Source organism: Mesoplodon densirostris, chromosome 5 (assembly GCF_025265405.1).
Source record: "Mesoplodon densirostris isolate mMesDen1 chromosome 5, mMesDen1 primary haplotype, whole genome shotgun sequence".
NCBI classification, from domain to species: Eukaryota; Metazoa; Chordata; class Mammalia; order Artiodactyla; family Ziphiidae; genus Mesoplodon; species Mesoplodon densirostris.
The window spans coordinates 13,143,205-13,167,427 of NC_082665.1; the positions used below are offsets into that span (position 1 = coordinate 13,143,205).

Genomic DNA, 24,223 nt, shown 5'->3' on the forward strand with positions numbered 1-24,223 from the left:
TTGGAGATAGGGTCTCTATAGAGACAAATAAGTTAAGATGAGGTCATTAGGATGGGCCGTAATCCAAAATGACTGGTTTCCTTAGAAAAAGGGGAAATTTGGATACAGAGACAGACATGGACAGAGGGAAGATGATGTGAAGATGCAGGGAGAAGACAGTCACCTACAAGTCAAGGAGAGCCCGAGACCACCAGAAGCTAGGAGAGAGGCCTGGAGCAGATTCTCCCTCAGAGCCCTCAAAAGAAACTAAACCTGCTGACACCATGATCTCAGACTTGTAGCCTCCAGAAGTGTAAGACAATATTTTTCTGTTGTTTAAGCCTCCCAGCCTGTGGTACTTTGTCACAGGAGCCCTTGGAAACTAACACACTGGCCTTCATTTCATCTTCCAAGCCAGGTTCTTGCCTGACAAGCCCATATCAGGCCACCGAAGGGTAGGCTATGCCTTTGGATCAGCTGTTGTTACACTCTCTTTCCCAGACCCAAATCTGAAATGGCTGTTTTCCCCTGGGTACCTCAAAGACACAAATTTGTCTTCTGTGTCCCTCCAGCCCTTTTACCTTGTTATTTTCCAGTCTGGTAAATTGCTCACCAAAAAACTGACTCATAACACTAATACCCAACTGGAAGACCTCCCCCAATTCTACCTTGCCACAGCCCAGAGCAAGGACCACAGGACCTGATGACCTTCAGGACCCAAGATGCCAGCCACACTGGAAGGCTAAAGGCAGGACATGTGGCCCTGTGGTAACCTTGCTAAACAGCCATTATACAGCCTTGCATTTCCCAGGTCAGTGGGTGCATGGCCACAGCCACAGATCAGGGCGCCAGGTTCCCACCATGGGAGGATTGGATGGTGGCCCCAATCCCACAGCTTGTGGCTTGGCCCAGAATCAAGGGAATTCACATCCCACACACTACAATGGGGAGGGTGGTTGATGGGTCCAAATGGGATCACGAGCTTCAACTCTGTGTGGCTTGACAGCATGAAAAACTGGTAATACTAATATCTCCAAACCTCAAACCTCCCCTGTGTGTGGAGAAAGGACCCTCAGGGAGCCTTCCCCATCCAAATTCTGCAGGGCTGCTCTGCCTGTGCACTACTGACCCCCAGCTCCTTGAAAGTGGTGCATGTTGCTTCTCCTGGCTTGGTGCGCGGAGGGGCGCTAGGTTCAAGGGGGGCAAACAACTTGCCATGTTCTTTAGTCTCTGAACTACTAAATTCTTGGGCAATCTCAGCATACATCAAGTCCAGCCAAAGGTCATATCTTAAAACCAGGATGATATCTCTATTCATTTCATTATTCAACAAATGTTTGCTAAGCACCCATTATGCTCCAGGCACAGCTGTTACTGGGGATACAAGATGAGAAAGATATGATTCCGAAGGTTGAAGAGCAGTTGGGGGTAAAAGGGGCAAGATGGATGAAGAAATAGATAACTACAGACTAACGTAATAAGTGAAGCGATCAGAGTATGCATCAATAGTTATGGGAGAATCAGAGAGGGGCATTGTGGTTGACTGAATAAGGCCCCCCACCAAATATCCACATCCTAATCCACAGAACCTATAAGTATTACTTTTTATGGCAAAAAGAACTTTGCAGATGTGATTAACTTAAGGATATAAAGATGTTACCATGTGAGGGAGGGGGATGGTGTCCTGGATTATCTAGGTGGGCCCTATCTAATCACAGAGGTCCTTACAAAATGGAAGGGAGGGTCCAGAGTCAGAAAAAAGAGGTATGATGAAGGAAGCAGAGATAAGAGTGATATAACTTTGAAGTGGCCACAAGCCAAGGAATCCAGGCAGCTGCTAGAAGCTGAAAAGGCAGGAAAACAGCACCTGCAGAAGAAACCAGTCCTGACAACACCTTGATTTTAGCCCCGTAAGACTCATTTCAGACTTCTGACCTCTAGAGGTGTAAGAGAATACACTTGTATTATTTAAGCCATTAAGTTTGTGGTGATTTGTTATAGCAGCAATAGGAAACTAATACAGGCATATGATGACCCACTCCAGGATGGTAAGAGTGGGGACAATGATGTCTCCTTGATAAGAGAACATTGGACATAGTCTTACAAAATGGGCAGGAAAAGTGGGAGAGAGGGGCCCAGCAGAGAAGACAGCAGATATATGTGTGGAAATACGAGCAGCTGAGCATGGCTAAAGCACAGTTACAGACAAGGAATGGTGACAGTTGAGCTTGGAAGATAAGCAGGGACCAGGTTGCACAGAGCGCTGTGTTCTTGCTAAGCAGTGGGGGTTGTAGCCTGTGGCTATTAGGGAGCCAATGAAGGTCTGTAAGTAGGGAAGTGACATGGTCAGAGTTTAATATTAGGAAGATCAGTGCAAGTGGATGAAGGGTGGATTTCAGGAGACCAGTTAGATGGTTGTTGCAATAGGCTTGACCCAAGATGATAAAGATTGGTGTAAAGGCTATTGAAGGGAAGTGGCTTCAATGAAGGTGTGGAAGAAGCAAGATCCTGAGGTTGGTTGAACGTGGGAGCTAAAGGAGAAGAATCAAGCATGAGAGCTAGGATTCTGGCCTGGGGGCCTCAGGGCAGAAGAAAACAGAATGGAGGAAAGAGAGCAGATTCAGAGGGGACACTGGTAAGTCTGGCTTTGCACATGTTGAGTTTGAGGTGCCTATGAGATTGCTGAGATTTCCAACCAGAGACTGAACGCTCATGTCTGAAGTTCAGGGAGATATAGATGTTAACAACTTTGGCTTGGAGGGAAGAGCTGAAATAATGACAGTGAGTGAGGTGGCTGGGGATGGGAGGTGGGGACACCAGCATTTAGAAAGCGGTGAGGGGAGAGGAAATCCAGAAGAAGACAAAGAAGGAAGAGTCAAAGAGATGAGAGGAGAATCACGGAACTGGGAGAGTGGAGAGTTTCTAGGAAAAAAAAGTGTATGAGTCAGCTAGGGCTGCCATAACAAAATACCGCTGGAAGTCCAAGATCAAGGTGTCAGCAAGGTTGGTTTCTCCTGAGGCCTCTCTCCATGGCTTGTATAGATGGCAGTCTTCTCACTGTGTCCTTACATGCTCTCTCCTCTGTGTTTGTACATCCCTGATGTGTCTTCCTCTTCTTATAAGTTCCCCCAGTTCTATCCTACTAGGGTCCACCCTTATGACCCCGTTTACCCTTAATTACCACCTTAAAGATCCTATCTCCAAATATAGTCACATTGGGGTTAGGGCATCAATGCATGAATTTGGCAGGGGGACACAATTCAGTCCATAACAGAGACAGTCCAGTGAAATAAATGAAAAATAGTCATTATGTTTGGCAATGAGGAAGTTCGTAATGATGCTGGAGAACAATTTCAATGACACAGTGGGAGATACCAGAAGGCAGTGGTGCCTGGTGGATGGAACAGCGTGAAGAAACGGAAGCAGCAAATGTGAGAACATCTTCAAAAAGTTTGGATATGTTGGGATGAGAAGGGGAAGAGAGGAAACAGATCCAAGTTGGAATTGTGTTGGGTCAAGGTAGAGGGGCTTGGGCTTGGGTCAAGGTACTGGAGGGGCTCGCTGTGGTATATGAGGCTCTACAGAAGACAGCTTGGTGGGGAACTTCTGGCGGTGGTTCCTAGCCAGATGACATGTGATCCTTCTAAGGAGAGTGTATTAGTCGGGTTCTCCAGAGAAAGAGAACCAATAGAACATATATACCTATAGAGGTGTACACACACATGCACACACACACACATATGGGGAGACACACACACATACACACACATATGGGGAGAGAGAGAGAGAGAGAGATTTATCATGAGGAATTGGGGACTGAGAAATCCCACAGTCCGCCCTCTGCAAGCTGGAGACCCAGGAAAGCTGGTGATGTAATTTAGTCCAAGTCCAAAGACATGAGAACCAGGGGAGCATCTAGTATAAACCCCAGTTCAAAGGCCAGAGATGAGATGAGATGTCCCAGCTCCAGCAGTGAGGCAGGAATAAAAGGGGAGAATCTCTCTTTCCTCCACCTTTTGTTCTATTCAGGCCCTCGATGGATTGGATGATGCCCACCCACCTTGTGGAGGACCATCCGCTTTACTGAGTCCACCCATTCAAATGCGACTCTCTTCTGGAAACTGCCTCACAGACACACCCAAAATAATGTTGAATCTGGGCACTCCATGGCCAGAGAAGTTGACAGGTAAAATTCATCATCGTAGACAAGACAAACATTTTTCACTCTTTTCACCATGAATATCAGTCCATCCACTGCAGTGGATTTCTGTGTATCCAAAGGGGTGGCCCGTGAGACTTGTGAAAGTCAAAGACTGATCTTAAAAGGGACTTGCTATAACCCGCCTTTGCCTGACAGCTGCAGGATTTCCCACACCAAGCAGACAGGTCTGCGCCAGGGGGTTGAAGAGGATGTGCATGTTGCTTCATGCCTGAGTAAAAATGATGGCAGTTTTAAGAGCAAAGAGTCTCCAATTTTATATAAAATAAAACAATGGGTAAGCTAGACATCTGATTTTTTTTTTTCAAAAGAAAGCATTGGGAGAAAAATCCAAGAACATATGGCAAAGAAGAGAGTTCTTGATTGTCACGGAGGGCTTAAGAAAGGAGGGAGCTGGTTCAGCGATGGAGAACGGGGAGTTGCCTTCTCACTCAAAAGAGCAGTGGAAATGCTGAAAGATTGGCACGCTGGACAATTGAATGTGAGCATGATGGCTGAAGTGTTACAGTCAGATGGAAGAGGACTTGAACACTAGAGAGATTTCTGTGAAAACTTGCCAAGAATTTTAATTCATGAACTTAAAGCTAAAAAGCCTTGGCATTTGCTCTGATTTTTCAAGGGGGGTTTGAAGAAATGAACAAGCACACGGTTTTGAGAAAAATAGTAACTAATCATGGAACGTGGTGTTTCTATTATGATCCAGAAGCTAAGTTTCAACATTTATGGTGGAAAACTTCAACATCCCTAAGACTTAAGAACATCCCTAAGACTTAAGACCAACACCCCTTTCAAAAGCAAAAGGGAAGGAAGTGTTCATTTGTTTCTTTTGCATCAGTGACATTGTTCATGCTTAATTCATCCCACAAAAGCCGAGAGTTGATCAGATTTTTAAAATGCATAAACACAGAAGTCATTGAAAAATGTTAAGTACTGTTAAAAAACAGACTGGCTATGATTTGCTTCTCAACCATGCCATTGCTTTGGTTCACCACTTACTTTCTGTCAGATAGGTTTTGTTTTTTTCTTTTTTTTTGCGGTACTCGGGCCTCTCACTGTTGTGGCCTTTCCAGTTGCGGAGCACAGGCTCTGGACGCGCAGGCTCAGCGGCCATGGCTTACGGGCCTAGCCGCTGCGCGGCATGTGGGATCCCCTGCCTCGGCAGGCAGACTGTCAACCACTGCGCCACCAGGGAAGCCCCCGTCACAGAGTTTTTGATGAATGATATTATTTAACTCACTTGATTACCAATCTATGTCACCAGATAAGATTCCAAATGATGTTTGGTTATTAAAATATTTTTTAAATCCACTCACAAAGGAATTGGACTTGGCACAGTTGGTGACACTCAAAAGAATAGAATGAATCAGGGCTCCTTGGGAAAATGGCTGCTTCTAGGACAGAGGCAGGGAAAGTATTAATACAAGATGAGCCTGAAGCATCTTAGAATGCCAGAAAGTAAGGGAGTGTTAAAAAAACAGAAGGGAGGAAACATGTCAAAGGGATGCAGAAACCAACCTGAAAGGGTTCCCAATGCCCAAAACTGGAACAATTTGGGCAACAAAATAAATAATGTATATTGGATTATAACCTAAAGTATAAACTTATAAACCACGAGTCCATACTGATATTAATAAGTGACTGAATAAACAAACAAATGGGCAAAAAGAGACATATCTTCCTTAAAGAAGAAATTCAATTAATGTATGTAATACTCCCTCTTCCCGGAGGTAGAGCTTGGTTTCCCCTCTTCTCACTTAGTCACTGGCTTCCAAAAACTAGAGAAAGGGAAAAACAGGAACTTGACAACGGAGAAACCTAACAACTCTACCTTTACCAAATGATTGAGGTTCATATCATCATGTTGCCATGTGGCTCCCAGGTACGCCCTGATACAAGGGTACTTCTCCTCCATGGAATTCCTTACAAAGACCCATGCTCTAGTCTAATCATGAGGAAACCAATAGAAAAACCCAGATTAGGAGACATTCTACAGGACACCTGGCCAGTATTCCTTGAGACCCACAAGGTCATGAAAAACAACAAAAGATTGAGAAACTGCCACAGGCCAGAGGAGACCGGGGAGTCATGACAGTTAAATGCAATGTGGTGTCCTGGATTGGATCCTGGGACAGAAAATGTCCTATTAATGGGAAAACTGATGAGACCCAAATAAAGTCTGGAGATTAGTTAATAGTAATGCACCAATGTCAGTTTCTTAGTTGTGGCAAATATACTCTAATAAAGTAAGATGTTAACAATGGGGGAAACTGGGTAAGGAATATCCAGGTAAGGGGAACTCTCTGTACTATCTTTGTAATTTTTCTGTAAATCTAACATTTTTCCAAAATAAAAAGTCAATTAGAAAAAAGAATACTTTGAATTCCAAGAGAAATACTAAAACAGAATTCCTCAAAAGCATTCTGAAAACTGGCAGCAATGCTAGAACACGAGTTCAGTTTCTCAAGGGGCTGAATTCAACTGTTTTTGTTTTATTTCAGTGAGGAATCTCTCCCTAGAGAGTGGGGCAACTTGTCCATAGCTCCTTAATGCAGATCGAGGCTGAGGATGCAGGCACCTCGACTCTGGTACTCTGTACAACAGCGCAGCAAACTGCCACAAGATAGCTTACACACCTATAGCACTTGCTACGTATCAGACTCTTCTAAGTGTCTTGCATATATTAACTATTTAATCCTCATTTACCTTATTACCCCAAATTCTTATTTTGCAGATGATTCTGGATTTGATGTATCTTCCACTGCCCCATGCTAAGTGGCATGAGAGGAGAGTGGATTTCATACCTCCATGTGGAGTTCATATTAGCCCTTGGTAGCCCTTCGTCTTTGGAGGGTGGAACTAACAGGATTTGTGAACGGACTAGAAGTGGGAGGTGAGGGGAGAATGTGGTCCAGGATGATGCTCAGGATGGGGCTCGGGCAAGGAGGCATCTGTGGTGCCCTTCACTACAAAGGGAGACCAGGAGAATTTGGTCTGAAGAATGAGATAATTTGTTTTGGATACACTGAGTTGAATGTGGTCCTTCTCTGGGGCTTGATAAACATACCTGAAACTCCAGAGAATATTCTGATGTGAAGATAGAGTTTTAGGACAAACAGTATGTTGATCCATGGATTTTGTGGAGAATCGAGACTTCATAAACCCCTGGACACAGCATTCCCACAATTCAGCATCCCCCCTCCCCCCCAGGGTTGTCTCTCTCTTTGTGAAAGTCTATGTCAGGAGGTGACCAGATCATCAACTTGGTCCCAGTGTCTGCCTTCCTTGGAATGGACCTGCCAATCACTCCACATGGTCAGATGTGGTTTCCTCTCCTCCCCACCTCTGAGCATCCCAAAGTTTCCACCCAAAGCATCACTTCCTAACATACTCAATTCTGAACATCTTGAGACTTCACAGAGTTGACTCCCCCGTGGTGCCCAAGGCCCTGTGTCAGGTCCAGACTTGCCAGGCCTCTGGTCTTGGTGACAGCAGAAGAGAGTCCTTAACCAGTATAGTATGTTGTATAGTGTCTCCCCTAAAATTCTCGTCCACCTGGAGCCTTAGAATGTGACCTGATTTAGAAATAGGATTACTGCAGATATAATTAAAAATGAGTTGATACTGTGTCAGAGAGGGCCCCAACCCAATGACTGGTGTCTTTGTAAGAAGGCCTTGTAGAGACACACAGGGAATAATGACAAAGTGACGATGGAGACAGACATTGGAGTCATGAATCTGTAGCCCAAGCATGCCAAGGATTGCCCAGAACCACCTGGAGCTGGAAGAGGCAAGGAAGGGTCCTCCCCTAGAACCTTCAGAGAGAGCACAGCCCTGCTGACACCTTGATTTCAAACTGTCTTCTCGAGCACTGTGAGGGAATACATTTCTGTTGTTTTAAGCCACCAAGCTCGTGGTAATTTCTTACAGCAGTCCTCGGAGACGAACACAGCCAGATAAATGGAATGAGAAGACCAGTGAGATAAAGGATATATTGTACAAATGGAAAATGGAACTCTGATGTTCTTTTTCCTTTTTTTGAATTCAGTCAATCCTTTATTTTTTTTTAATTTATTGGAGTATAGTTGCTTTACAGTGTTGTGTTAGTTTCTACTGTACAGCAAAGTGAATCAGCTCTAGGTATACACATAGCCCCTCTTTTTTGGATTTCCTTCCCATTTAGGTCACTGCAGAGCAATGAGTAGAATTCCCTGTGCTATACAGTAGGTTCTCATTAGTTATCTGTTTTATACATAGTATCTGTAGTGTATATATGTCAATCTCCATCTCCCAGTTCATTCCACCCCTCCTTCCCCCTTAGTATCCATACATTTGTTCTCTACGTCTGTGTCTCTATTTCTGCTTTGCAAATAAGATCACCCATACCATTTATTTTAGATTCCACATACATGCGTTAATATACAGTATTTGTTTTTCTCTTTCTGACTTACTTCACTCTGTACGACAGTCTCTAGGTCCGTCCACGTTCCTACAAATGACCTAATTTCATTCCCTTTTATGGCTGAGTAATATTCCATTGTATATATGTGCCACATCTTCTTTATCCATTCCTCTGTTGATGGACACTTAGGTTTCTTCCATGTCCTGGCTACTGTAAAAAGTGCTGCAATGAACATTGGGGTGCATGTGTCTTTTTAAATTATGGTTTTCTCTGGGTATATGCCCAGGAGTGGGACACTATAAAGCTCTCAGAGGAACTCTGAGTTTCAACCTCTGCTGTAACCAGCCTGCACAGCCAAACTACACCCTCGGCAACAATCAGCCCAGCAGGTTAGGAATTGGTCAGCGATTGCCTATTTCCCTAGTTTTGTCTCTGCTTCCAACTCCAAACCAACCAGAAGAAGCCAGCTGTGTTCCCCTAACCAATCACGTAGGATGCCCTTCTTCTAGTTAGTCTGCCTCCAGCTTCTCCATGACAACCGCCTCCAATCGGGGCACACCTGAAGACTTCCCTTGATCCCACTACGAAGCTTTCCCACTCCCCTGCCTGCTGTTGAGATGGTTCTGATTCCCTTGCTAGAGCGAGCTCTGAGAAATAGCCTCTGTCTGTTCTCACTGGGTAGTCTTCATTGTTTCCGCACCCGGAATATGTGGGTGTATTACTTTGCAAGGGTTACCATAACAAAATACCACAGACTGGGCAGCTTAAGCAACAGAAATTTATTTTCTCATAGCTCTGGAGGCTGGAAGTTCAAGATCACGGGGCTGGCAGGTTGGTTTCTCCCGAGGCCTCTCTCTCCATGGCTTGCAGATGGCCGCCTTCTCCCTGTGTCCTCACACGGTCATGCCTCTGTGCTTGTGTATCCCTGGTGTTTCTCTGTGTGATCAAATTCCCTCTTCTTATAAGGACATCAGTCACATTGGATTAGGGTGCACCCTAACAGCAGCCTCATTTTAACTTAATTACCTCTTGAAAAGCCCTACTTCCAAATATTCATATCCTGAGATACTGGAAATTAGGGCTTCAATATATGAATTATGGGAGGACATAATTCAGCCCATAGCAGAGGGGAATAGACCACGTCAGCTGGGGTGAGACATTCTATCTCCCTTGTAAAAATGCTTTATCTGTTTGTAGCTTTTAGATGATTTGTGTGCTACAGAGCTGAAAGATTGGGGTGACAAGATATGAAAGTAAATAAGAAGGAGCATTTCAGAGTCAGTATTAGGATACAGAGAAGAGTTTGGGCCTCAGTAAACTGGGCTAGTAAGCAACCATGTCGGGGGAGGAGGAGGCCAGGTAACTGTCCCAGCTTCTCTCCTAATTGCCTCACCTTCTTGCCAAATCTCTATAGTCACCAAAGTAAAAGTCAAGTGGACATACATGCCTTTAAGAAATGGGGACAATGGCTTCACCACACAAACAAGGCCCATGATTACTTGTTTCCAGGATGGTGAATGGACCAATTTTAGGAGGAGGCAGTACTCTGGCCGTCTTCTGTGTAGGATGTTGGTACCCAAACTGAGAGCCCTATTTACTTCCCAGGCCCTCTGCTTGAATGTTTATGATATATCTGCAGGCTTATACTCTGGGTTAGAACAGTATTTTCCTTTCCCTTAAGTGCCCTTCCGCCATCCACTAATCGAAGTCATCTAACTCCTCTCCACATTTACTCTTTATAATTATTATTATTTTTTTTTGCGGTACGCGGGCCTCTCACTGTTGTGGCCTCTCCCGTTGCGGAGCACAGGCTCCGGACGCGCAGGCTCAGCGACCATGGCTCACGGGCCCAGCCGCTCCGCGGCATGTGGGATCTTCCCGGACCAGGGCACGAACCCGTGTCCCCTCTATCGGCAGGCGGACTCTCAACCGCTGCGCCACCAGGGAAGCCCCACATTTACTCTTAATACTATTCATGCATCAGTTCAACCACCCACGCATCCATCCACTACCCACGCATCCATCCACTACCCACGCATCCATCCACTACCCATCCATCCATCCATCAGCCACTCACCCATCCACCCACCCATCCATGCCTGTGTTGGATGTACTCGTGGAGGACCAGGAGTACCCAGAGAAGGGCAAGACAAACCATGCTTGGGAAGGTGGAGAGAGCAGTTACACATACCCTCTTCCTTCAAATACTCCTCACAAATCAATTTCCTTCTTTCTATTATCCACCCTCTCTGTGGCCCAAAATGTGCAAGAGGGAACGAGTAGACCCCAGACATCGTGACACTCCTAAGCATCCCCAGCCCCTCCTTTAATTCTGAGCTCTTCAGACAGGGTGGTGGGAAGAGAACTGACCATGGAGGCAGATGTTGCCAATGACCAATTTGAGTTCCTCATGCCTTATTTCTCCATTCTGGCCTCAAATGCATCATCTGTAAATGAGGGAGGTTGACCCTGACTCTGCCTCTTAAAATTATCCCCTGAAATAGCCAAAGCAGAGAGGACAATCAGGGGTGGATTCACAATATTCACACTAATTTTGCATCTGAATACATGACATACGTTAGTTTTAAGTTAAAAAATAAAATTGTTTTAAGTAGCAGTGAGTTATAAAAGCTCTGCTCCAAGAAGCTGCTTCGTGCTTATCTTGAGAACCCATGTTTCCTGTTGCTCTTTGTGGAAGGCCCCAAATGCCTGGGGGGGACTAAGCCCAGGAGCTAGGTGACCCCAAGGTCCTTGTGATTCTGTGACTTGGACCCAAAGGCTCTGAAAGTGAGAATGGCTCACGTAATTGAAGTGGCCATGGTGGGAAGGGCTCTGAATGGGCTCTCTGGGGCTCTCTGACTCAGAGGGCACGATTCATCTTTCAGTGGAGGGGACGCTGGTCCAGCCAGTGGTGACACCATGTCATTCAGGTTTGAGTAATGGTCATGATTCATCTACAAGACATCACGCAGCTACACACCTGCTCTAGATTTAGGCTTATTTGCTCAAATGTTGACTAAGCTCTCTCTTTTTATGAGCAAGCAAGAGTCCATTTTGGAGAGGCCATTCACAAAGAGAATGGGAAATGGCTTGAATGGAATGTGATTTGAGCACCAGGGCCATGCTCTGTTCTGCGTGGATGAAGCAGGATGAATCCGAGAATGGGGACTAATAATGGCAGTGGCAGACTGCTGACCAGGACGTTCTCCTGAAATATTGCTGCGCCTGTGGATGGAACCAGCGCTAGAAATCTACCAAAAGCAATACAGGAAGGAGTTCTCTTTCTCTTCTTTTCAGGTGGTGGGACATTTTGAACATCTGTGGTCTGTGACTGCATTAGTGCTGGTTGTATGAACTGGGCAAAGCTACCTCAACTTACCTGTGAAATAGAGACAATCTGACCACTCCACAGGGTTCTTGTGAGGATTAAAGCGGGAGGCCTGAGGGCCAAAGTCTCTGTGGCCTGTTTTTGTCTGCCCACCAGACATTTTTAAAGGGTTGTAGAAAAACGAAAACAAAACACAAAGAAGAATATACCACAGACTGCATGATAATCCGCTAAGCATAAAGTATTTTCTATCTGGCCCTTTACAGAAAAGTCTGTGGGTCTCTGGATTGAAGGAAGAAATATACTTGAAAACAACTGGCACATGGGTCTAGCACATCGGGGACACTTGGAAAAGGTGGAATTTCACTCCAAAAAAAGGACAACTTTCCGGGAGTAATTTAGTTGCAAGAAAAGGGTAAATGAGATTCAACATATGGGACAAAATCTGTAGGATTTGTAGAATATATAAATATTTCTATTTGGCCTCCCCACCGTGTTAGTCTGCTGGGGCTGCCATAACAAAATACCACAGACCATGCGGCTTAAACAACAGACATTTATTTCCTCACAGTTCTGGAGGCCAGAAGTCCAAGATCCAGGTGTCAGCATGTTGGGTTTCTCCTGAGGCCTCTCTCCTTGGCTGACAGATGCTGCCTTCTTATTGTGTTTTCACATGGTCTTTCCTCTGTCTGGTGTCCCCTCTGTGTATCCAAATTTCCTCTTCTTATAAGGACACCAGTCAGATTGAATTAGGGCCCACCCTAATGGTGGCCTTTTTTAAACTCACCTCTTTAAAGGCCCTATATCCACACACAGCCACATTCTGAGGTACTGGGGGTTAGGCCTTCAATATATGAATTTTTGAGGGCATACAATTCAGCTTATAACACTCTTCTTAAGTTAAAGGAAGTATCTATAATTAACAAGGCTTATCCCTTTATTTAGAACAAGTAGTCCTTACACATGAAGAGGTGCCATAATTGTGTAACAATGGGAAAGGCCAATCCAATTTTAGGGAACCTTTAAGTGAGAGGCATCTGTACTTCCCCTGTGGCAGAAACATTCACTGCACCCAAAATATCCATATGGTCCCACACATTTCTCAGCCTCTTGCTCACAGGCAGGGCCATAGGACGAGTGCCAGCTCTCATGAAGCTCTCAAGGGCCAGTGGAAGCCCTCCAGCTCGCCCTTCTTGGCTGTAGCAGCTAGAGAAGCTTCATTTTTTTTTTTTTTTTTTTTTGCAGTATGTGGGCCTCTCACTGTTGTGGCCTCTCCCGTTGTGGAGCACAGGCTCCGGACGCGCAGGCTCAGCGGCCATGGCTCACGGGCCCAGCAGCTCCGTGGCATGTGGGATCTTCCCAGACCCGGGCACGAACCCGTGTCCCCTGCATCGGCAGGTGGACTCTCAACCACTGCGCCACCAGAGAAGCCCGAGAAGGTTCATTTTGAGTGGACAGAACTGGAAGCTGGAAGCAGCCTGGATCCCTGAGTCACCACATAGAGGACAGCTACTCTGGAGTCAGCCAAAGTGCATAAATGTTTGTGTAAGTAAGAAATAAAGCTTTATTGCACAAATCACAGAGATTTGGGGTTTAATTTATCATAGCAAAGCCTGATCTATCTCACACACTGGTTGTCAGAGAAGAGCTAAACACTGGTGAAGGATCGCAGAAGGCACGCTCATTTCAGACCTGCCGTGAATTCACTACCTAACCTTGGACAAGAAGCCTTACTCCTGACACAGGCTTGCACTCTGCCCTTTGTTAGCTGGCTGTGGTAACAAGGCCTAGAAAAAATAAATTTTGTTATTCCTGAGGGTTTATATATAATATCAGCCAAAGACTTTCCTTTCAAAATAGCTATGGTGGGGGGCTTCCCTGGTGGTGCAGTGGTTAAGGGTCCGCCTGCTGATGCAGGGGACACGGGTTCGTGCCCCGGTCCGGGAAGATCCCACATGCCGTGGAGCGGCTGGGCCCGTGAGCCATGGCCGCTGAGCCTGCGTGTCCGGAGCCTGTGCTCCACAACGGGAGAGGCCACAACAGTGAGAGGCCCGCGTACCGCAAAAAAAAAAAAAGGCTATGGGGGCACTTCCCTGGTGGCGCAGTGGTTAAGAATCCGCCTGCCAGTGCAGGGGACACGGGTTCGTGCCCTGGTCCGGGAAGATCCCACATGCTGCAGAGCGGCTGGGCCCGTGAGCCATGGCCGCTGAGCCTGCGCGTCCGGAGCCTGTGCTCCGCAATGGGAGAGGCCACAACAGTGAGAGGCCCGCGTACCGCAAAAAAAAAAAAAAAGCTATGGGGGGACTTCCCTGGTGGCGCAGTGGTTAAGAATCCGCCTGCCAATGCAGGGGACGTGGGTTCAACCCCTGTTCCGGGAAGATCCCACATGCCATGGAGCAACTAAGCCCATGCGCCACAACTACTGAGCCTGCGCTCTAGAGCCCGTAAGCCACAACTACTGAGCCCGCAAGCCACAACTACTGAAGCCCACGCACCTAGATCCCGTGCTCCGCAGCAGGAGAAGCCACCGCAATGAGAAGCCCTTGCACCACAACGAAGCGTAGCCCCCGCTTGCCACAACTAGAGAAAGCCCACACACAGCAACGAAGACCCAATGCAGCCAAAAATAAATAAATAAAGTAAAAAAATTTAAAAAAGAACAGCTATGGGCCATCTTCTGAACAAGGAATATGTTGTGTAACTAACTCAGGCCCTTAAATTGGAGCCATTTATTAAATAATGCAGCATCCTGGCATTGTCCCCTCTGTGATGTGTCACTGGTTAGTCCCTGAGTTTGCCGCACATCAGTCTACCCTATGCTCCCAGAGCTCATGCCCCCAAAGACCTCCTTATCCACACACCAGCTCAAACGTGGATATACATGTAGAAGGAAATTGCAAAGGCTGAGATGCTCCCCCCCCTTCCCACACCCAGGCCCTTGGTGCCACAGACATCAGCTCTCAGAGATAACTGTGTGTCCTGAAAACAGGTCCACAGAAACGAAGTGCAAATACAGACTCCATTTGTCTTTGGAACTAGGTGTCTGAAAAGCACCCTTGACAAAAAAAAAAAACAAAAAAAAAAAACCTGTTACAAATAGTACACTCATTTACTACTCAGGAAATATGCTCCTTTCACTGAAAAGTGATGACATTAAATTGAACCAGCTCCCAGTACTGCTCTGAATTATTCTAACTGTGCCTGTAACACTTAGAGGGTCTCACAAAGAAAACAAATACAATAATCGAGATGCTTCCAGACCCCCTAAAAATATCAGTCTCACATTCTTTCTGAATTGGTCTCACATTATGACATGGCTATATAGAAAGTATTTTATTGACTTAATCTAGTAAAACCCAGTAGCCTTTTAATAGCTAACCTAGATAACAAGGCTATCCAGGGTGGCTGCTTACTTGGGACATCTGTTGAGAATGAAAGAGTCTTTGTCCAGCTTCAAGAGTTGTCATACTGAGTGAAGTAAGAGAAAGAGAAATACGGTATGATATCACTTATATGTGAATCTAAAATAAAATGACACAAATGAACTTATTTACAAAACAGAAACAGACTCATAGATTTAGAGAATGGACTTATGGTTACTGGGGGGAAAGGGAGGAGAGAGGGATAGTCATGGAGTTTGGGATTGACATGTACACACGGCTGTATTTAAAATAGACAACCTGAAGAGCGGCCCCTGCTTGCCACAACTAGAGAAAGCCCTCGCACAGAAACGAAGACCCAACACAGCAAAAATAAATTAATTAATTAATAAACTCCTACCCCTAACATCTTAAAAAATAAAAAATAAATAAATAAAATAAAATAAAATAAAATAGACAACCAACGAGGACCTCCTGTATAGCACAGGGAAATCTGCTCAATATTATGTAACACTAAATGGGAAAAGAATTTGAAAAACAATAGATACATGTATATGTATAACTGAACCACTTTGCTGTACACCTGAAACACATCATTAATCAACTGTACTCCAATATAAAATAAAGAGTTAAAAAAAAAAGAGTTGATGGTAGACGGAAAGCGTGTGATGCTCAGGATCTCAAGAAGCTGCACAATTTTGAGAACGACTTAAAACAGCAAAGACCTGGCCCACGTGGAAACACCAAAGATACGTGCTGTAAGGACAGCTCAATCTGCTGTTGACTTTCCCCTCTGCCCACGGTGGCCATGCTCTCTGATTTCTCTGTGTTCTTTGAGGAAGGTGCCCTGCCCCCCAGACCCACTCAGGGACCCTGGAGAGTCCTTAAACCATTTGGGGCCCCAGTTTTCTCTTCTTCAAAAAAGCTTGGGTTGAGCCCCATGATCTCAGGTCCCTTCTGTTCTAAATTGTTCTGATTCCTAAAAGAAAACATCATCATCAAAACTAGACACACCTTCTTGCCTCCCCCATCCCCACCCCATCAAACTTCAGAGCAAGCTTTGCATAGTGGAAACTGTGGGCCTCTCACTTTCTACCATGCTACACCGTACAGGGGAGCCACACTGTAAGGGGGACACAGGGCTTAAGCAAGTCTGTAGATATGAAAAATGTTTTGTGAACAGTTATGAATGAAGTCAGAACTGGGCCAATCCAAACACCCCATCTGGACCCCCCTTCCATTCTACTCATCACTCCTCTTCCCCCAACCCTCAAACAAGGACAAAAGCTAGAGGTACTGTTCACAGATGGCACTCTTCATGTGCCATTTTCAGAGTCTACAAGGAAGATCCTGACCTCCCCTCCCCATGAAAAAAGAAAAATGCTGATTCATCTTGAACTGCCATTTGCCGGTCGTCAGGAAGATAGATGTTGGCAGACACCCTGTGGCAAGTGAAACGAAGCCAAAAATGCCCTCAGATACCCACACCTCGATCCCCTCTTGTATCCTGTCAGTTCCTGGGCCAAGAACTTTACGTAGAAGACGATACCACTATTTTGCAATGTGCTCTTAGTTTTAAGATGTATCAGCCAATAAATGAAGCAGTCATAGTGAGGGAAAAGTGTATTTCACAGTCGTTATAAAAGTACATATATTTAATAATGGTGACATAAATACAGTCCTTACTTATGACCAGATGGTACAATGAAAGCCGACTTTTCCTCCCGGATGTCACAGGAAGATAATTGTCACTTCCGGCAGTTAACTATAGGCTGACTCAGCTCACAGGTGCGGACTACTACTGAGAGACAGTCATGGGTCAAAGAGACAACACGCTTCTTACTTACCAAAGGGATAATCAGGGTCTCCATATAAATATAATAAAATAATAAAGAATTAACATTTCTTCTCTCACTCGATTCCATAGATTTGTCAGGTGCTCACACACACAAAATACAGTTTCCCCCATTCCTCACTGCCCCCTCACCTCTCACTGGGTTTGGAATAAACCTGAGTTCACAGTTCAAGTTGCCAGTGGAGATGCACTTGGTCAGTTGTAGGAGAGCCTGCAGCTGTTCTGGAAGCATACGAGGATCGGGGAACACGTCCCAGCAAGCTAACAGCGACACAGAAATGCTTACGTTCTCGAGGCAAGTAAAACACAAGAGAGAGACATAAAGAGCTAGACCAAGTTCACAGGCACGTAGCCTGCAAGCCTGCAGAGCCGGCAGTTGCAGCTGGAAACCATCTTCAAAAAGGCTTCTTCGGCGATCAAACACCAAACACTTCATGTCAAATGGAGAGAGGGACTTTTTCAGATGCTTTTCTTCTCTCGACTTAAAAAGCTCTATTTTTAACGGAAAGTTCCGCAACCCGGTCTGGAGCCATCCAAAGGAGTGCCACCAACAGCGGGGAGGCTGACTTGTTCCCTAGCCCTAGGGCTGGGGTGATCCCATCAAGGGGGAAGCAGCAGCCCCAGGTCTTGTCAAGGTCAGCCAAGACTGGGCACGGCAGTGGCTTCTGGGGACAGCCAGGTATCCGCTCTCTCCTTGCTCAGTCAGAGACGTTTGGGGCAGAGAAGGTCACCAGTGCTGAATGAGAAGAAATGAAGGACCATCCCCACTACTCTCTGGCACAGGCTGGCTGCCGGTGGAAGGGAAGGCAGGCTTTGCAAATGCTCAAAGGCCGTGGCCTTTTTTCAGGATCAGTGGGCTGGGAGGACTAGCCCTGGGGTGGCCACATTAGTGGTTTCTGGCCGCATCTGCACCAGCCAACAGTTGAAGGCTCCAGGCTGCAGTGTAACCTGTCTCTGAACTGACCTCTATCCAACCTGTGCTGATTCTTCTTCTTTTGCCAGTTCTGCTCACCACCAAGTGGTCCCCACCAAGTGCCAGGGCCCAGGCCCCAGTGGAGACAGCCCCCAGTGGGCTCCAAGCTACACACGGTCAGACAACGCTGGGGTCCACAAAACACGTACAGAGGGACGGCACAGACACAGACCCAGAGATGCATCTTTGGTTCCATCCTTGGCAAAAGGTGTGAAAACAGAACATGGACTCAAAGCCTGCGTGAGGAATGCTGCTGTCCTCAAAGAAGATACGGTACTGTATTTTGAATGTGATGCCCTCCAGACGAGCCTTTCACAGCCCACGGCAAACTGGCTGAATTCTAAATCACGCCTGTTTCCTTGGCAGCTTGAAAACCGCATTGCACAGAGCTAATGGTGCCTTCTGAGTACATCCATATCCAACCTTAATTCTCTTTTCTCTTTCCAAATAACCACCCGTAACTATGTGTTACACTTTCCAGCAGGATCAGGGCTCTGTTGATCCGATGGGAGGAACACGTGGCTGGCTATGATCTCGCCCCTCCTGCAGGCCAGCGTAGGCCACCAGCCACTCAAAACATCACCTGGGTGAGCTTTGATGCCCTCCACGCTTATCCTCCTGTGAGAACAGGAGTTTGGTGAAATCAATTCTCATCTCTCCATCCAGGTTTTTAAAAATTATGTTGTTTCGGTCTAATGACATCACATAAAGAAAAATCATCTTCGGAGAAGATAATTCAACCATTAGCCAGTTTCAACCAAAAGAGAAAAGAAATCTGTCAAGACCCCGCTTGGCAAATGAGTGTCCCCATCGGCCCTTTCCTTTCATTGGCGTCCCCACTGTTCAGATCAGTCTTTGCCCAGATGCCCCTTTTTGCTCAGAGGGGATGGTGCTGGTTTCAGAGGTTCCTGCCTGTCCTCCCCAGGGGTTCATGGGACTGGGTGCTCCAGGTCGCCAACTCTTGTCACCCCTGCAGGGATCCACCTCTATGAAAAGAGGGGAAACCGTGCCTGGGTGAACCAGTTTGTGACGCCGCCATCTGACTGCTGAAAAGAGAACAGTCCGTTGAGAGGCACACACAGAGCACGAAGTGGAGAAACAGCTCGGAAGGGTCTGTCATCTGAGTGGCCCAGAGCCCGAGGCTGGCTTCTCACCCCTAGCGCAGTTGAGGGAGGTGGGTGGAGGGCTCGTGAGTGGGTGGGAGGAGGCCGTGCATGATTGGAGCTGGTCGCACAGACAGGCAACCCTCCTGGGGGATCCCAGCATCTCCAGGGGGCCCTACTCGGGACTGGGCTCTACAGGCTCTGGGTCTGTGGGTTTCAGCTGTGGGGACATCGCATCTCAGGAGGAGGTGAGACCGTGAAGGATGCTCTGTGAGAGGCCTTTGAGTCTTCATGCCCTGACAGATGTATGGAGCTGCTCCATTGCTTTCCTTAGAATTGCCAAGAACCCCACTGCTGGCCCAGGTTAACACTGGCCTTTGACCCCGTCAGCCACATCGAAGGAGAGGCTCACAGGGGCCAGGGGCTGCAGTGGGGGCATGCTGGCCTCCAGGGGCCTGTCTGCGGAGGGCTGCAGGCTCTGATGCCGCTTCCTCAGCATCTGTCCGATGCCCATCATGGGGAACCTGCCTCGGCTCTTCACACAGTTCGGGCTCCCCAGGGGCTGTGTGGTGCCGTTGCCGGGCCCTGGGGCTGGGGGACACATGCCCTCCTCTTTGGGGGGGCTGTTCTTATCTTCGTGGGCAAAGGAGACCAGAGTGGGGTGCAAAGGCGTTTGGAGAGGTGACGGGCTTCCAGGCAGCAGGACGGGAGAGAGCGTCCGCTCACCGGGATTCCCTCGAGCCAGGCCCCCAGGGGAGTTCAGAATCCTATAGTGATGGGACGGGGACAGCAGTTCCGTCTGGTCGTCGCGATCCACAGACTCAAAGGAGCGCACCATATCCAGCATCGGGGGGTCTTCCTTGGCAGGGATGCCAGCGCTCCCAGGCCCCTGCTGAGGGGGCTCTGGTTTCTTGATAATCCTGGGTGTCCTGGGGGGCGGCACAGGGATGAACTCCATGGAGGAGGAAGCCACACAATTGGAGTCCGAGGTTTTGCGAAAAATATTGCGGCAGCCGAAGGAATCTGCACACCAAGAAAGCAAAGGAAACATGAAGACGGCCACACAGACCGTGCCAATGGCCCACTCCCGCCTGCTCTGACCTCCAGCTTCACTGAGACCGTGCATTATCCAGGGCGGTCAGATGGAACCAAGAAGTGAATGGCCTCAACCTCCCATTCTCCCCATGGGGAATCAGACGGTCTTCCTAGAATGGAGGGGAGAGAGGGCTGGTGATGGGAGGCCTCCTGGATTCTGATTTGCCTCATGGCGCCAGCTTAACATCTGTTCTCCTTTCGGTTGCTTAAAATTCTGGACCCTGCCGAAGAGCCTTTGAATAAAAAGGTCCACGGCTCAACAGAACGACCACAAAACTGGGGAAGCACATGGATACCAGCTCTCTGAGGACTTGCAAATTTGGTCCTCAGATAATCAAAGCTGGAAAGAGTGTTTCCCTTGTGACTTAAAAAAAAAAAAAAATGATGGTAAAAATTACATAACATGAATTTTAAAGTGTTTATTTATTACTGAACCACTTTTAAGTGTACAGTTCAGTAGTGTTCAGTACATTCACACTGCTGTGAAATAGAACCCTTCACCTTGCAAATCTAACAGTGGTTGCCAGGGGCAACCGGTCTATGAATCTGACTACTCTAGGTCCCTTGTATAAGTGGAATCCACAATATTTGTCCTTTTGTGAACGGCTTGTTTCACTGAGCACAATGTCCTCAAGCTTCCTCCGTGTCCGCGGAGCGCGGGTCAGAATTCCCTTCCTTTTTAAGGCCCCCTCATGTTTTTTGGTCTCACCGGAGCCTCACCTAATTCTGACTAGGGGTGAAACACTCTTCCTCTGTATATTTAAGGCAACCAGCTGACCCGCACGGTTTCCATTTCAAGTTGGCACAGACTAGAATCCAGCTTTGCAGACTCTGCCAGAAAAGAAAGGGAAAACCTCCACGAGTTTGGAGGTGAGGGAAGTAAAGCCAAGTTCCTGTGGAACAGGCCCTGTCTTAGCTGCCTTTTCCTACCATCATATTTTATAGGCCCCGTCGGGGCCCAGAGGCAGGAGCAAGCTGCTGCCCCCGGCAGTGATTTCGGGGGCAGCCCAGGGCACTGGGAATCCTCTTCACCTTACATAAATAAATACACAGATCCTGAAATAAACCTCCTCCTCAGGCCAGCACAGATGCCTGAGATTCACCGGCAGAGAGAAGGAAAGTTTCATCGATGGCTAATGTCTCCACAGTGTTCCAGCTGGCATGTGAGGTCCCTGTCCCTCCCTGAGATGGCTGCATGCTCCCAACTTGTAGCCCGGCTTCTCCCTCTGTGCCGTCCTGCTTCCTTCACTTCCCCAGAGGTGCAGATCCTGGGAGGACGCCCCTCACCCTTGCCCTACTGATCCCCAGCTCAGAGTCAGCCCCGGGGCATAGAGCCAGACACTGCATTGTCCCCACAAGAAGGGCACAGTCACCAGCCCCGACCCCTGAGCATGACTGCCAGCTCGTCTTCATCCCATCCTGCCCGGGAGGAAGTAAGCTACGCTGGTCAGGAGAGAAAGCTCTAGAGCCAGGCTGCCTGGTTGGAAATCTGGATACCGTCACTCACCAGCTCTCTGACTTTGGACAACTCTCTGGGCTATTTCCTCATCTCTAGAAAAGGGGGTGAGAATGATTTCACTGGGTTGAGGTAAGAGTTGAAACAGTGCCTACCACACAGTGAGTGGTCAGTGCTAGCAATTATAGAGGCTCAGGGGTGCTTCTCAGCAACAGGCTCTCCAATCCCAGGAGGAAGGAAAAATGCAAAGAAACAGAGGACAGTTGGTCCAGAAAAGTATCAAGGAATGCACTCCACCTCTGGGGCTGCAAAGTTACCCCCAAATATGCAGCCCTGACCTAGACTTTCCTTGGGGAATCCATAGGACGCCACTGCCAAGGGTCCTAACCGGATTTGCTGCCTGTTCCCAAGCCAGAAAGAAGGATCCCCCAAGGAGGGACAAGCACAGTCCCTCTAGTGGGGTCCCCGCCTTCCTGAAACCTGCAGAATGAAACTGAACTACATGGAATTGTTCTTCTCTGGGTGAGAACCGGTCTCAGAGTCCAATGGACCGTGCTGCTTGGTGCTGTTTGAATCTCTCTGATACTTTCCTGCTTCCCCAGGGGACCACTGGTTGATCTCAGACAGCCAGGGCCCTCCTGGAACCTCAGTCTCTTCATATTTAAAACAAAGAGATCAAAGGCTGGACTCCACAATCTCTCCCATCCGCCCTCTGTAAGGAGAGCCTCTCCTCTACCCCGCGGTTGGCTTCAGGATGCTCCCCGGCTCCCTGTGCCCGCCTCCCGGCTCTCAGAGCGAGTTCAGCCTCCCTTCTGCATCGCTGGATGCTTGCCCCCGAGGAAGGAGACCCGTATGGATCAGTTATCTCACGTGCTGGATGATGAATGAGGCAGCGTAGCCCACACACGTATCTCATTCGATCCACGCAATAGCTCTGACGGGTAGATTTCCTCACAAGTGAGGGAACCAATTAAGATCCTCAGAGGGGAAGGAACTTGGGCCACAACCAGCTATAGAGCTGTGTTTGAGCCCCCTACCTCCACCCCAAAGCCCACATCACTGCCTCTCAGGGTGCACTTTCCTGGTGAAGGCTCCCACAGAAGCACGCCCCCATTGCTGCTCCTGCACCACGATCTCTGCCCCCCAGTACTGAACACCCATTCCTGGTTCCATGATACCGTGCACCCCAGATCTGTTCCCGCAATGCCACGCACCCTGACATCTGCTCCTGCAAAACCATTCCTCCAATCTCTGCTCCTTCATCCTGATCTCTTTTTCTGCACCAAAATCTCTACTCTTGTAATACCTGACACCCTGATCTCTGCTCCCACCATCCCGTGCACCCCATCTCTGCTTTCTCAAATCCTGCCCACACCGGTGGACAACACCAGGCAGTCTGGACTTGCTTATTCTCAGGTTGCCTTGCATGCGTTAATCCTGCTTTCCCCTGGGCACGAGAGTCGTGTCTGTCCCAGGGGCCTACACAGCCACCAGCATGGGGTACACAGCGGACACGCAGCTGAACACAAATGGCCTGGAAAGCCCCCCCGAGCTGACCCACCTTTGTCGGGGAAGCCAGGCTTGGCGGCCTTCCGGTCCTTCAGCAGGGCCCTGGTGCTCTGAATCTGCGTGATGAGCGAGGCTGAGGGCTGTTTGTGCGACGGTAGGTTCTTATCCAACTTCTTGGAAAACGGCCGATGAAGAAAATCCCCTTTTTTTTCTTGTTCTTTGGGCTTTTTATCCTTCCAATCAGAAGCAAACATAGGTACTCAGATGCACACAAGAATACACAACGGAGTCCCTCCCTGAAGAGTTACCGAAGTAAAGAAACGCCAGTTTTCCGAAACTCTAGGCTCTCAGCTACGTGTTGAACCATGGAGGCGCTGAGGCCCAGCGGATGCTCCAGGGAACCTCCCTCCCTCCGCCTGGGCCACAGCAGGCTTCGGTGGTCCCCAGCTCCCTGCCTTATGCCGTTTTGACGTGTTCCAACAAGGGCAAGGTCATCCCTGGGCAGTCCATTATTCTAGAACAAGCTGAACAAACTGAGGCAAAGCAGATGAGGACTCCCGGAAACCTGGTGTCTTATTTATAGCAGAGCCCTACGATTCTGTCCACAGCAGTGGTTTTGCAAAGGCAATTCTGCAGAGGAAACGTAACTGCTTCCTCAGCGCCTGTGTGTTCAGTCAAGCCAAGGAGGTGGACGACCCGCCCACGGAGCCCAGAGCCAGTCTAGGTGAGCTTCTGACCCCTTTACCCGCTCCGGGCACGTGGGCTCTTCCTTGTGTCCTTAAACTGGCCCAATTCAGCCACTTGTGCTGTCAGCCTTGCCTTTATTTAACTCAATTAGAATCCCTCTGCTAGGAGTGAAGTTGACTGTTTTATATATCTTCCACCCCACAGCCTCGGGCATGAAGCCAGGCAGAGAGAGAAAGCTTA

General features: G+C 47.8%; 1 protein-coding gene across 1 annotated transcript in view; it reads right to left on the reverse strand.

The window, feature by feature from the left end:
* Positions 1–16,926: 16,926 nt before the first annotated feature.
* Positions 16,927–24,223, reverse strand: part of HUNK (hormonally up-regulated Neu-associated kinase) — a 112,763-nt gene continuing 105,466 nt past the window's right edge. Inside the window, exons 10-11 of the mRNA XM_060098558.1 lie at positions 23,349–23,529; positions 16,927–20,259 (exon numbers count right to left, since the gene is read on the reverse strand). Coding sequence (XP_059954541.1) covers positions 19,601–20,259; positions 23,349–23,529 — 840 coding nt within the window. The 3' untranslated portion in view covers positions 16,927–19,600. The remainder of the gene's footprint in view (positions 20,260–23,348; positions 23,530–24,223) is intronic.